At 42.1% G+C, this 12791-nt stretch overlaps 1 protein-coding gene across 1 annotated transcript in view; it reads left to right on the forward strand.

The window, feature by feature from the left end:
- LOC138515351 (probable E3 SUMO-protein ligase RNF212) overlaps positions 1-12791 on the forward strand; it is a 188779-nt gene that overhangs the window by 158662 nt on the left and 17326 nt on the right. The window contains exon 5 of the mRNA XM_069630230.1: positions 2536-2608. Within this exon, the coding sequence (XP_069486331.1) occupies positions 2536-2608 (73 nt within the window). The remainder of the gene's footprint in view (positions 1-2535; positions 2609-12791) is intronic.

Here is a 12791-nt window from a genome sequence, read left to right on the forward strand (position 1 = left end):
GCTGGGGTGATGCTGACCAGGAATGGATACATGGAGGATACTCCAGATAGGCAGGACCAGCCATTACTGCACATGTGTCCCACTGTTTCTAAAAGCTGCGGCAGTTTAAGAAGGGCTTTTTATCTCAGTGCCACAGTAAAATGGATAACACATTTTATGCAGAAACAGCAGCATATGGACAAGAATGAAAAGCAAGAGTACTGCAGTTCAAAGAGCCACCTGTGCAAACGTTTAAGAATTGTACAACAGTAAGAACACATTTTTACAAAGTCAGCAGCTTGAGAGCGCGGTATCCTTCCTTCCTGAAACTGTGTGGGTGTTCACTTTGCATGAGCACTGAGCTGTCAGAATCAGCATGAGAAGGAACCTTCAACCCTAGATCTCCACGCAATCAGTTATTCTATGGAATGGGAACGTAGGTGGCGCCCGGGTATCATGATACGTCTGTCCTCTGAGAGGAACATTAAGCAAGTAGCATCTAGTGCCAACCTTGTAGTTCAAAGGAGGTTTGGACAATCACTCACCTTCCCCACATCCCATGTAAAGCTGACCACACGTATGCCATTAAAAAACACAGGCAAATGTCCTGGCAGTTAGAAAAGGTGATTGTGCTTATCTGGTGGTAATGGGGTTATGAGTACGGGAGGAGGAGTGATTGTCAGAGCGTAGTAGTGTTTGAGAAAGAGGGTTGGTGAGAGCGTGAGGCTGAGTAAAGGGACATAGATATAACGGAAATTAAGTCAAAATAGACAACAGCCAGGGGAGGACACGACGATAGTAGGAATACCATAAAACAGGAGGTTGGAGGTAACAGACAATAAGGCAAGTGTGAGAGGTTAGATGAAGGAATTAGCACAGTGCAGAATAGCAAGGATGCCAGAGAAAGGACGGTGTGAGGAGAGAATGGAGCTGGAGGGTTTGAGACAGTAACTAACCATGGGGTGTAGTAACAAGGTGAAGGTAAAAGTAGAGGGGCAAGAAGGCAAGTCCTCAGAAATGTGACCCTGAGTTGAGTCTTACAATCTTGTGGCAGTATGCGGCTTGGCTGAGACTGCTGCCAAGCCCTGCCCATATCATGTAAAGGAGTGAAGTAAGAAGCCTGTTGATTCCATGTCACAACACACATTGCTCTGCTCATTCACTTAATAGTACAGCCCAAAGACAATAGGTTCTCTTCAAGTACCTGTATCCACATCTGCCACCAATTCATTAAAGCTGTTGATAAATGTTTCCACATTCTATGAAACAATACTTACGTGACCTCTTAATACAAATATACTCCCATCAACAGCTGCACAAGGTTACTCTTTTGTAAACAATAAGCAGTTCTCCGTCCTCTGAGCCTCTGATAAGGTCTGACACCTAAACGAGAACATGTATTAATATTTCAGCATAATTCCTGCATAGTCAAAACTTGGAGGAGGATCTTCAGTCTTGTGCCTAACACATATAAACTGAAGCTTGCATTAGATGATTAATCAAGAACTTATAGTGAACCCTCCTACATTGAAAATAATTGTAATATCTCTTGGGGATCAAATACAAATCCAGTTCGCCCAAGGTAATTGGGCCTCATCACAAGTTTGCCGGTCCGGAGACAACGGTACTTGTAAGCTTGCCGGTACCATTGTTTCCGGACTGGCAAACTACGAGTTCTGCAAGCGGGTGCCTTTCAGGCCGCCAGGTCTGACCTGACGGGCGCAATGGCACCCGCTCGCAGAACTTGACGTATGAACCGGCACCATTAATGAATGGTGCCGGTGGATCCGTCCTCCCATTACCATGCGTCCAATGGGTCCGCCTGGGCTGTAATGCCCCGGAAATTGTCCATTCCCGGGTGCCAGAAAAAAAATGACTCCGGTGGCAGCCGTGCCGTTTTTACCGGCATGGCTACAGCCAGAGTCATAATGAGGCCCATTGATTTTGATTTTAATTTGGACAAATATTTTCAGTCTGTTATGTTCCTGCTCCAGCTTTTCATACCGGTTTTAGCAAAGCTTAAAAGAATCGTAATTTACTGTTGGATTTTGTACCGTTGGACTTTCACCATCTCCTTTGACTGTTTTGAGATGCCAATCTAAGTACTTAGTTTCCCTCTCGTTTAGATCATTATACAATCAATCATGGCACTCAATAGTGTAGTAGCCATTCTTGTAACCCGTTTTAAGACATGCAGGTTTGGTAGACAACATGCTCATGTAATCTAAATGTCTGCTTCAGTGAGCCATTTAGTAAACCCAGAAAACCTTTCCAGAGGGTCCATACTAACTGTTCAAATTAAAGTATATCATCAATATTCTTTACTTCACCACCAAAGTGGATCACTGGAAGTAGCTGCAAGTCGTTTTTTAAACCTTGATGACTTTATAACCACTGATAATTAGTATTAAAACAAAATATCTCTTTAGTGGTTTCTTTAGCCAAAGAACCATTAGCCCAGTTAACTATTCTTACTTTCAAGACAGAAGTTGCTCAAATATATATATAGCTTCCAATAGCTTTTATAGTTTACAGGTGTGTTCTTTCTCTTTACAGGTAGTGTTGCACATAGAAATGTGCATACAACTGGATTCACTGCAAGTCAGAACCTTTTTTCAGAAACCATTAGGTAAATATCTTATGTATAAACTATAACATGTATATGCATTTCAGTGACTGCGAAAGAATAGGATCTATGTATGAAAACTATTAACATTAAATGTGTCAGACATGCTGTTATTGCGCTGGGCTTGTTCTGCTAGTGTTCTACTACCGTGACTAGAACATTACTTGAATCGAATATCAGATAATCTGGAGTAAATATTTGTATTACTTGTAATACTTATTTAAGAAATAAATTGGCATCCCCTCGAACAAAGAAAACCCTTCTGATTGAACAGCAGATGTCCACTTGTATTCACAACAGTCGCAACAGTCTCATTCTCCTTGGGCACCATGTCGCCCTAGATCCTCTCTGTATGAACCCCAGGACTAGAGACCAGTGTGCCAAGAATCCCCTATGATCTCCTTGTATGGAGTAGGTTACCCATTTCAGGGCTACGAAGTTCCAGACATTTCTCACCCATTCACGTTCCATGGGAGGGTTCTTTGTTTTCCACTTTTGCGCCACCACCAGCGACCCTGCCATCATCAAGATCACATATACTTTCCGCTCTGCTCTTGTGACTAACTCTTCCAAAATTCATCCCAGGCCCAACATTGCCATACCTCTGTTGCACCCTCCCCTTATTCCCAAGGTTTTCCTTACTGCCTCCTGTATTACCCGCCACAATTCTTGTATTTGCCGGCATTCCCACTGTTTCCATGTTCCTACCATTCCACATTGCCGCCAACATAAATCGGACACTGTGGGATACAATTTGTAAATTCATTCCGGAGTTAGATGCCATTGTGACATAATTTTTAACCATATCTCCTGGATCTGGAGGGACCTTGCTAATTTGGGAATATTAGCCACAGCTGCTTCCACTCTTATTTCCTCTATCTTTTGGCCAATTGCCCCTTCCTCTTTCCTCATATACCTTCTTTCCATCGGCTGCTCCCCCTGTTTGGTGAATGAATAGATTACCCCCACAATACATTTTTAGCCCTCGAGTCAGACACTAAGAATTTTTCAAAAGGTGTTAATATTTGCGTCGCTGCTTCTTCCTGGGAGGGATGCATTAACAAGTGTCTTAATTGTGCATATCTATATCTATCCCCTTCTTCCAGCCCAAAATCCTCCTTACATTGGGTGAATTATTTTATTTCTTTACCTTCAAACATGTCTCGGATTTTGTGGCAACCTCCCTCCCGCCATTTGTTAAAACCATCTCCTCTAGCCCCGGGGTGAAATGCGGATTGACAAAAATCGGCATAAATGGAGATGGGAAGGTGCTAATTTGGGCCCGCCTAATCAATGAATCCCAGGATTCCCATACCACAGACGTAATTGAGCTACAATACATGTTTATTGGCCTGTCCTCCTTTTGCATCCATAATACCTCTTCCAGAATCCCTCCTACCACTGCCTTACCCATCGCCCTTCATATCTTATCGCGGTCATCCCTCAAATAGTCCCTTAACACCTTCAATTGTGCTGCTAAAATCTGGCTCCACCAATCCACCCCTATTTCTTGGCATCTTCATAACACTTTTCACTATGCTCAGTCTTTTATTATGTGTTTATTGTGCTCAGTGCGGCTTGACGATCGGAGTGACCCTTGAAGTCCTTTCCTCTAACTCAGCTAGTGTGGAGCAGGCCGGAGTAGAGCAGCGGCGGTGGTGGCCTCCTGGTTGTCCTGGCGTCCGGGTGACTGGGGTGATCAGAGGACGTGTCTGGAGCCCTCCAGTGATGTGTGGGAACCACGAACGGCAGCGGCGGTTAGATTCCACCTGCGGTTACCGTGCTATTGTGCTGACCTGCCAAGTGGTGCTGAAGAGGTGCCGAAGGGGTAAGAGAGACGAAGTGAGGTGCGGCATCAGATTCAGTTGCCGCTACCATCCCAAAGCAACTGTTCTCCCCTGCTCTCCCCTGTTCCCCCGTGCAGTGTGCACGTTAGACGCCACTAGGCCTTAGGCTTATGGCACTCATTCGTTCGTGCGGACGTAAGGGGCATGCGATGGGAGCTGCTCAACTGCTCCTCCGACTGAGTAAGAGCAGAGGTTGTTCCGCTTCTGATTTATTCACAGTTACAGATAGCCAGAGGTTACAAGCTTATAAGCAAGTGTGCTGGATTCTCTATATATTGCGGAATCTGTGCTGCGTGGGGTCCTGCATGATACAATGTGTATGCTAATTCTAAATTATTAACGTACTTGGTGGCGTACCATTTCCCCATAAACGTGTGCCTATACACCCTTGCTTCAAGCTAAAGAGTTACACTGATCTGTCAATGCTCTATCTACCTAATTCGTCATATAGAGTGACCACTAGCGCCAACTGTGCGCAGCCGAGTAGTCGAGGCCTGGAGACTGCAGGCGAATTGCCTTTGATCCTGGCCTTTGATTCTGACCTATTTCGTGAGACCAGCGGCTCGTACTGAACAAGTAACGTAAGCGAATGTTCCAATTTTAGCTTTCTATTCATTCTAGTACAGGACAGCCTAGAGATATAATTTGGGTGCATTTTTGCCCTAATTAAGCCCAAAATGCCCAAAACGCCTAAAGCGTTGGCTTACAAAAAGAGTTCAGCAACAAAGTATAACCTGCGCAACCAGAATGGCCACAAGTAACATCCCCAATGGCTTGTACAGAGGAAAATGCGAAACCAGACATAAATCCTAAGAAGCATATTTCGCTAAGACAAAGAGTAATTACCAGCTTTTTTCCGGTTAACCCCTGCCTGAAACTAACTCAACTGTCTTGGAAGATGTCGGATTACCGAGCGACAATAGCAGCAATCCACCAGACATGATGAGTTTTGGGGATATTGATAATAACTCCCTGCTTGATCTATGCTTAACTAAACAGAGGGTATGACTCCAGCATCAGTGAAATCATTAGTTGATAACACGGATACCCAACAAGAGCCATTTAACAAAGAGCCTAATATTTGACTTTCCGCTTCCAGACCTTCAGCTTCACCTAACCTAGTTATTGATTTGGGAGCTATAGCTCAACTACATTGGGAGCCACTGGTAATTCTTTACCATGTACTTTCGAATTAGCAGAGATACAATCGTCAATGGCAGCTCTACAATTCACCTTAAAAATCTTACTAAAAATGTGTGGACACATTCTGGAAAATACGAACAACATGACTTCAACCAAAGATTTAGCCCAAGAAACCAGAAAAGAAGCTGATTGTAACTTATCTGAAACAGTGCGTATCCTTGAAGAACTGGTTGTGAATCTCGATCCAGTAACAACCTTAAATATAGCAGATACCTCAGACATATTATACTGAAGTTAACAACGGCGCCTAGCAAGAAGGGCTTCCATGAGTAAAAAATCATTGGCTGATACCGGACTTCCTGAAAAGCGAACAAAAAGGTTTTTTAAAAAAGCCGCCTGAGCTAGAAAACATATAGGGAATGGAGAGGGCTGTCTGACGAGTTGGCTTATCACCGACAATGGGAATTAATCACAGGGAGTGTTAATACATGAACCAGAGTCACCACAACATCAGGACGAGGAAGATAAAAACTCCCCTACACCTAAAAATATTCAAAGCCCAGACAAACCAACGAAAGAACTATCTACATTACTCATCCCAAAAAAAACAACCCCAGAGGAGATGCCTGGTAGTCGAATTTGCTTAATCAAGAACTTGTACCAAGAAAAGGAATGTAGATGGCTCACAAGAACTGAATTCTTAATAAAACTATATTCAGTGCCGCAACTGAGGGTGTTGAAATCTGATGATTTTGAATATGTGGAGCCACTAGGAGGAAGAAATCCTAATAGCCAAGTTCTTGGCAACAGCGCAATTGAGACAAAGGCTGTTGGTGTCCTTCTACCTGGTCGACCACCGAATTCTTACCAAGCACCTTATCACAGCAGTAGCATTCTCCACGGATGCATCCAACTGGGTTAAATCATTCTCATCAAACCGGGCCACCAGAGTCTTCTCTCCCTCGGCCTCAGCAGACCCCACACCGATATTGTGTGGTGTCCCTCAGGGATCCTGCGTGTCATCCACATTATACAATATATTTACGAAGCTACTCTTCGACCGCCTGGAAAACTTGGGTGTTGTCTACACTAACTATGCAGGCGACACTCAAGTCCTCATCCCCCTCACTGGCTGTTACAACCACGATTCCAAACTGCTAAATAACATCTACCTCAAAATCCAAGCCTGGATGGCCACCAACAGTCTTTGTCTCAATGACGATAAGACTGAGTTAATGATTGTGGGTACTCAGGCACGCCTGGACAAACTCGATACTAGATACTCATCTTTCGTCATTGACGGCAATATAATCAACGTCTCTAAAGAGATAAAAACACGGGGGGTCTACCTCGACTCAACTCTTTCTCTTAAAAACAGGTCAACAGTGTGGCATCCTCCACGGCCTACACTATTAAACTGATCTACAGCTGCAAATCTTATTTATATATAAGTAGTTGTTTAACGCTGGTTAGAGCACTTGCTTTATCTAAAATTGACTACTACAACACACTATTCCTTGGCTCCTCGGAACACAACCTAAATAAACTCCGGGTACTCCAGAACATATCCCTGAGAGATAACCTCATTGCTGTCGAAGTTGAAAGTTTATCATCATGACAAACTAGAAAGAATACTGCTAATCAACCTGTATAATCCTCCAAGGGCCGGATTGAGGGGACTATTACAAGAGGCCATCCACAAACTACTGGTAAGTTGGTCTCTGACATCTGGGAATGGCACGTTAGTGCTTCTGGGCAATTTCAACTGCTGCATGACAGGGGCGAAGGGCACCTTGTCAAATTCTAATTCATGATCTAAAAGCATTATGGCTCATATTGAAAGTGACACTGAGGGACTGTGCTGGTTGAATTTATGTGAAAACAGGGACTTGGAAATGCTGATTGAAAGGACACATAATGATTGCCCTGAGAATTATACATGGAAAAATGGCACTCGTCAGAGAACATTGGACTATATATTTGTCACCCCAGCAATTGCAACTAGGGTGAAGGACTTGAAAGTAATTCCGAATGTGTGGAGTGATCATGACTCGCTTTGACTATCACTGGGAGTTGATGAAAGATATCCCCATTATAAACCTACATGTTAACCATGCAATATCACGTATATGCTGGTCAGAAAAGAATATAAGGCAAGCAACTTATGCTGTATCGGGGAAAATATACCTTAGATTTCTGCCAATTCAATACAATGTCAGTAAATGCTATTGAAAGCTGGATATATTCTTTTACAGGCAAAGATGCAACTATAACGGAGGCATTGATCTCCAGCGAGTCGAGTAATAGACATCCATAGGCCAGAGATATAAGGGATGCCAAAAGAAAACTAAGAGCGCAGTTACATAGGAGTAAGAATATGAGCCCCACGCATGAGGCATTCCACTCTCTATCCAGGGCCATTAATAATAAATATAGAGCTGAGATTAAAGCTAGGAGAAATTCTGAGAAACTCTCCCGCTGGCAGAAAACAGTACACACATTATGCCAAAACAATACCAGAAGTATATGGGCACTATTAGGGGAAGCCCGAGGAAATAGGAGCAACAAGCTGAAAAATCCTATTGGCGCATCGGGATGGGTCAGCTTTTTGGAAAATCACACTGCTCCAATAAATAATGAGGGACTTGCTATAATAAGTCCCAAACCACATGGCCCTCTTTTTCATGTAACCCATGATCAAATACTCTATAAGATCAAGAGTTTAAAATCGTCCCGATCACCTGGCCAGAACGGATTGGCTAACATTGTAATCAAGTCCAAGCCAGAATTCTGGGCCGAGTTATTAAAAATTAAATTCAAAAAAGTTCTAGCTGAAGGTAGAATACCATCTTCCTGGCAGTCTGCAATATTAATACCAGTCTACAAGAGAGGTAATAAATTAAATCCCAGTAATAACAGATTACTATCCAAGCTGGATTCAACAGGCACACTTTTTGCCACATTCTTATTCAATGAGTTGCAATCCTGGGTGGATAGGACTGGCACATTGTGTACATTCCAAAGTGGATTTAGACAGGGCTATTCTACATCCCATAATTTGGCAATTATGGACTTACTACGCACAAGAGCGAGAACTAAAGATAACCTGCCATTGTATGCCCTCAACGTAGATTTTAAAGCCGCTTTTGACTTGATACCAAGAGGTAAACTATGGTCGTCTAAACAAAAGATCATGGGCTGTCTGAAGGATCATTGTATTACCTACATTTATTACACGTAAATACCAATGTGTCCCTTAAACTAGATCAACAGGGAAGCATGACAAGAAAGGTAATGCAAAATCAAGGGGTAAAATAGGGCTGTGTAACGGCCCCCATACTGTATAATTTGTATTTGTATGACATTCCTAAAGCAATTACATCAGCTCACAATTGTCCCCTTAGGATTGGCTTTGGCCCATTGCCCAGACTTGGCCTACGCGGACGATTTAGTCATTTTTTACCATACTTTTAGTGGATTGCGTAGATCTGCAGAAGCCCTATGGATTTACGCAGAAAGCAATGGTCTCATTATCAACCGAGAGAAAACCCAAATTATGTTATTTGCTAATAAGAGAATTGCGTGTCCTAGACTGATTGTCTGTGGCTCGGAGATTATATATGCACCCTATTATAAGTATCTTGGTATCGAATTTTATAGCTAGGGTGACTGTATCACCTGCAAACAATCGCGTAGTATTAAGGCTGCACAGACCACAGCACTGATCCATCAGTTTACCATTAAACAAGGAGGCTAAACGATATGGGGCACACGTCAGTTATACATTCATGTCTTTGTTCCGATGATTATCTACGGTCTGGAATCCCTCTTCACTATAGATCTGAAATGGCTTCAGGTCATTAAGGGTAAATTCTGGCGAAAGATCTTAAGCCTTCCTATGTGTGTCCTGAGGGCTATAATCAGGCTGGAACTGGGTTTAATTTAGTTGAAAACGTATGTGCAAAAAAAGAGGGCAGATTTATATCTAGAAATGTGTAACAATCCTAAAAATGGTCTCCTGACAGCCTTGCAACAGGAAACATCTAAAGTGCATTCGTACTCTAGATTAAAGGAAAACATGGAATTCTTTATTGAAATATGCTGGATCCCTACTCGGGGAAGTGATATGATCACAATGCAACATGCGATAGCCAAACACGTAGAACTATGGGATTGGCTTGAAAATTATAAACATCTGAGCAATTTGAAGAAATACCATTTTATAAAATATGTATTATATACATTTAAGAAACCTCAGTTTTATTTCAATCTTTGTCCATCTCAAAGGCTCAGACGGTTTATTTTACTTATGAGACTGGCCCAGATACCAGTCTTGAACGGTATTTATTTTTTATATTTATAAAGCGCTCACACAGCCCGCAGGCATCGAGACGCTGTTACAGGAATTGTTTGTTTTTCTTATTTGCGTAATTGTGTTTTTTTTGTCTTAGTTACGTATTTATAACGCGCTTAAACACCCAGAGCTTTCTAAGCGCGGACCCGGGGATCGAACCTGTTGTTGCTTCGTGTCGTCTTGCTTCCAAGACGCGCACGCTGCCGCTGAGCTATCCTCCCGGAGCAAGGGTTGTTACCAAAATTACCATTCAAGAACGATTCTGCCGAATTTGTAAAAACGGGGACATACCGGAGACAGCTCAACATCTGTTGACGGAATGCCCGAATATGCCAATGAATTATGAAGTCTACCACAGGAAGAATGTTCATAGTTTAGAATCAATAGTGGAGATGACCTTCTGGCTTCAATGTATTAATACCAAGAACATCAAATTGTTTAATGTTTGGCTGAAGATCGAAGCCATAATTGCAGTGGTTATATGACAGCAGAGGAACATAATGATCTGACAATGGCCATTAGTAGTACAAATCTGAGTATTGTTACTATAAGATGAGTTAATGGGACCTTCAAGAAGGCATCATTCATTAGTAATTGCATGTAGTGAGTATTATGACATAATATGCAATACATTTTACTTTAACTTGTATCAATTGTATTGAACTGCATTTTATTTTTCCTGTTTATTATTGTGATTTTTATTATCATTATTAGCTTAGTATATTCTAATAATACTGTAATTAGGAACCTCTTTCTTTCTTCTTGTTTTATTTTTATTATGATGATTTTATGTATGTGTAAAGTGTATCTATAAAATAAATCACATTAAATAAATATATGTATGTAATATATTATTCCAAACAAATTTCCCAGTGTATTTCTGGATAGCACGTAAAAATGACTTAGGAACTCGTATTGGGAGAGTCATAAAATCGTACAGCAGTTGTGGAAGGATAACAATTTTTAAGGCATTTATCCGACCTATCCATGTTATCACCAGGGGGCCCCAGTCAGTCAGTTTATTCTTTATTGCCTCTTGAAAAGGCAGATAATTGGCCGAATATAGCTCCTCTGTTGTTTTAGTTACTTTGACTCCTAGATATGTTATGGCCTTCTCAACCCACCTGTATGTGAGCGTCTTTTTGAGCCCATTCTCCATCTCTCGATAGCGTCAAATTCAGGATTTCTAATTTTGTTGTTTTATTTTCAGCCCTGCTACTGCCCCAAACTGCTGCATCGCTCTTTCCATAGTGTTAAGAGATACCTCTGGGTCTGTAAGTGTCAGTAACATGTCATCTGCAAAAGCTGACATTTTATGCGACTTTCCCCCAAATGGTATCCCTACTATCTCCACATTGTCTTTCACTGCCACCAGGAGAGGCTCCAAATGGATTGCATAGTGCAAGAGCGATTGAGGACAGCCCTGCTTTATGCCCCTTTGTACTCTAATGGAGTCCTATAATAAACCGTTAATTGCTAGTTGTAGGGATGGTTTCTGGTAGTTAGCCTTAATAATTGCTAGTAATTTTTCACAGAAACCCATTTTCCTCATGGTAAGGAACAAGAACTTCCACTCTACTCTATCGAAACCCTTTTCGGCATCCAAGACTACCAAAAGGGCAGGGGTTTTCTGATTCTCTGGAGAATTTGATCTAGCCAGTTCGCTAGAACCTTCGTATATATCTTCAAATCCACATTTATTAGAGCGATCAGCCTATAAGAGCCCTTGAGGTCGGGTCTATGCCCACTTTCGGCACAAGGACGACCTTTGCCTCTTGCATTGAAGGAGTGATCCGCCCTGTCTTCCCAAATTCGTTTGAAAGAGGTACCAGATAAGGGAGTAATGTTTCCATAAATGCTGTGTGGAATTCTGAAGTGAAGCCGTCTGGATCTGGAGACTTATTAAGTGGCAGTGTCATTATGACCCTTCATACCTCATTGATTGTGATATTTTGTTCCATAGCCAGTTTCTCCTGCTCCGTTATTTCTTTTGTCACACTTTTGTCTATATATTCGAGCTGTTTTGATTCCAGTGGATTCATTGAGCTATATAACTCTGTGTAATATCTGGAAAATTCTCTGACAATGTCCCCGGTTTCTGTACTAGTACCGCCCACTTCTGCCCTTATTTTGTAGAATGGTCTTGACCGTTTCCTCTATTTTCAACATCCTAGCTAGTAGCCTGTCTGATTTGTTCGCTTTGATGTCATATTTTTGTTTCACAAATAAAAGGGATTGTTCTGTCGCCTTAGCCTGTATTATTACCAATTGACCTTTTATGGCCCTATGTTCATTTCTTGTTTCCAAACTCGCTCCCACTCCCATCCTAGTCAGTACCTCCTTTAATTTCTCCTCCAGTTCCCTTTCAACTTGTCTCAATTCTCTGTCTCTACAGGCTTTGGTCGCAATACTTTTTCCCCTAATCGTTGCCTTGAACAAATCCCACCTCATCTGCCAGGATGTATCTATGCAGTTATTATCCTCATAGCAATTCTCAGTCGCTTCCCTAATCTCGTCCCTTAAAGTATCGTTCTTAAACAAGAATGCGGTATACCTCCATTTCCAAAGTCCTAACGTTCCTGGCTCCCTTTCGAATTTTCAAAGTCATGGAGCATGATGCGATAGGGCTTTTGCCCCCAATTCTATACCCAATACCTGACCCAACAGCCCCAGAGAGGACCACATTTATTCTGTCCTTGATGAGGAGCGATGAACATATGACAAAAATGTGAACCCATCCTTTTCTCCTTCTGTTTCCCTCCACACATACACTAGAGCGAGTCTATCCACCTTCTCTGCCAATACTTTTGAGGGTTTACCCTGTGTACCCTGGCCTTTCCTA

Source organism: Ambystoma mexicanum, chromosome 6q (genome assembly GCF_040938575.1).
Source record: "Ambystoma mexicanum isolate Mex_15411 chromosome 6q, UKY_AmexF1_1, whole genome shotgun sequence".
NCBI lineage: Eukaryota > Metazoa > Chordata > Amphibia > Caudata > Ambystomatidae > Ambystoma > Ambystoma mexicanum.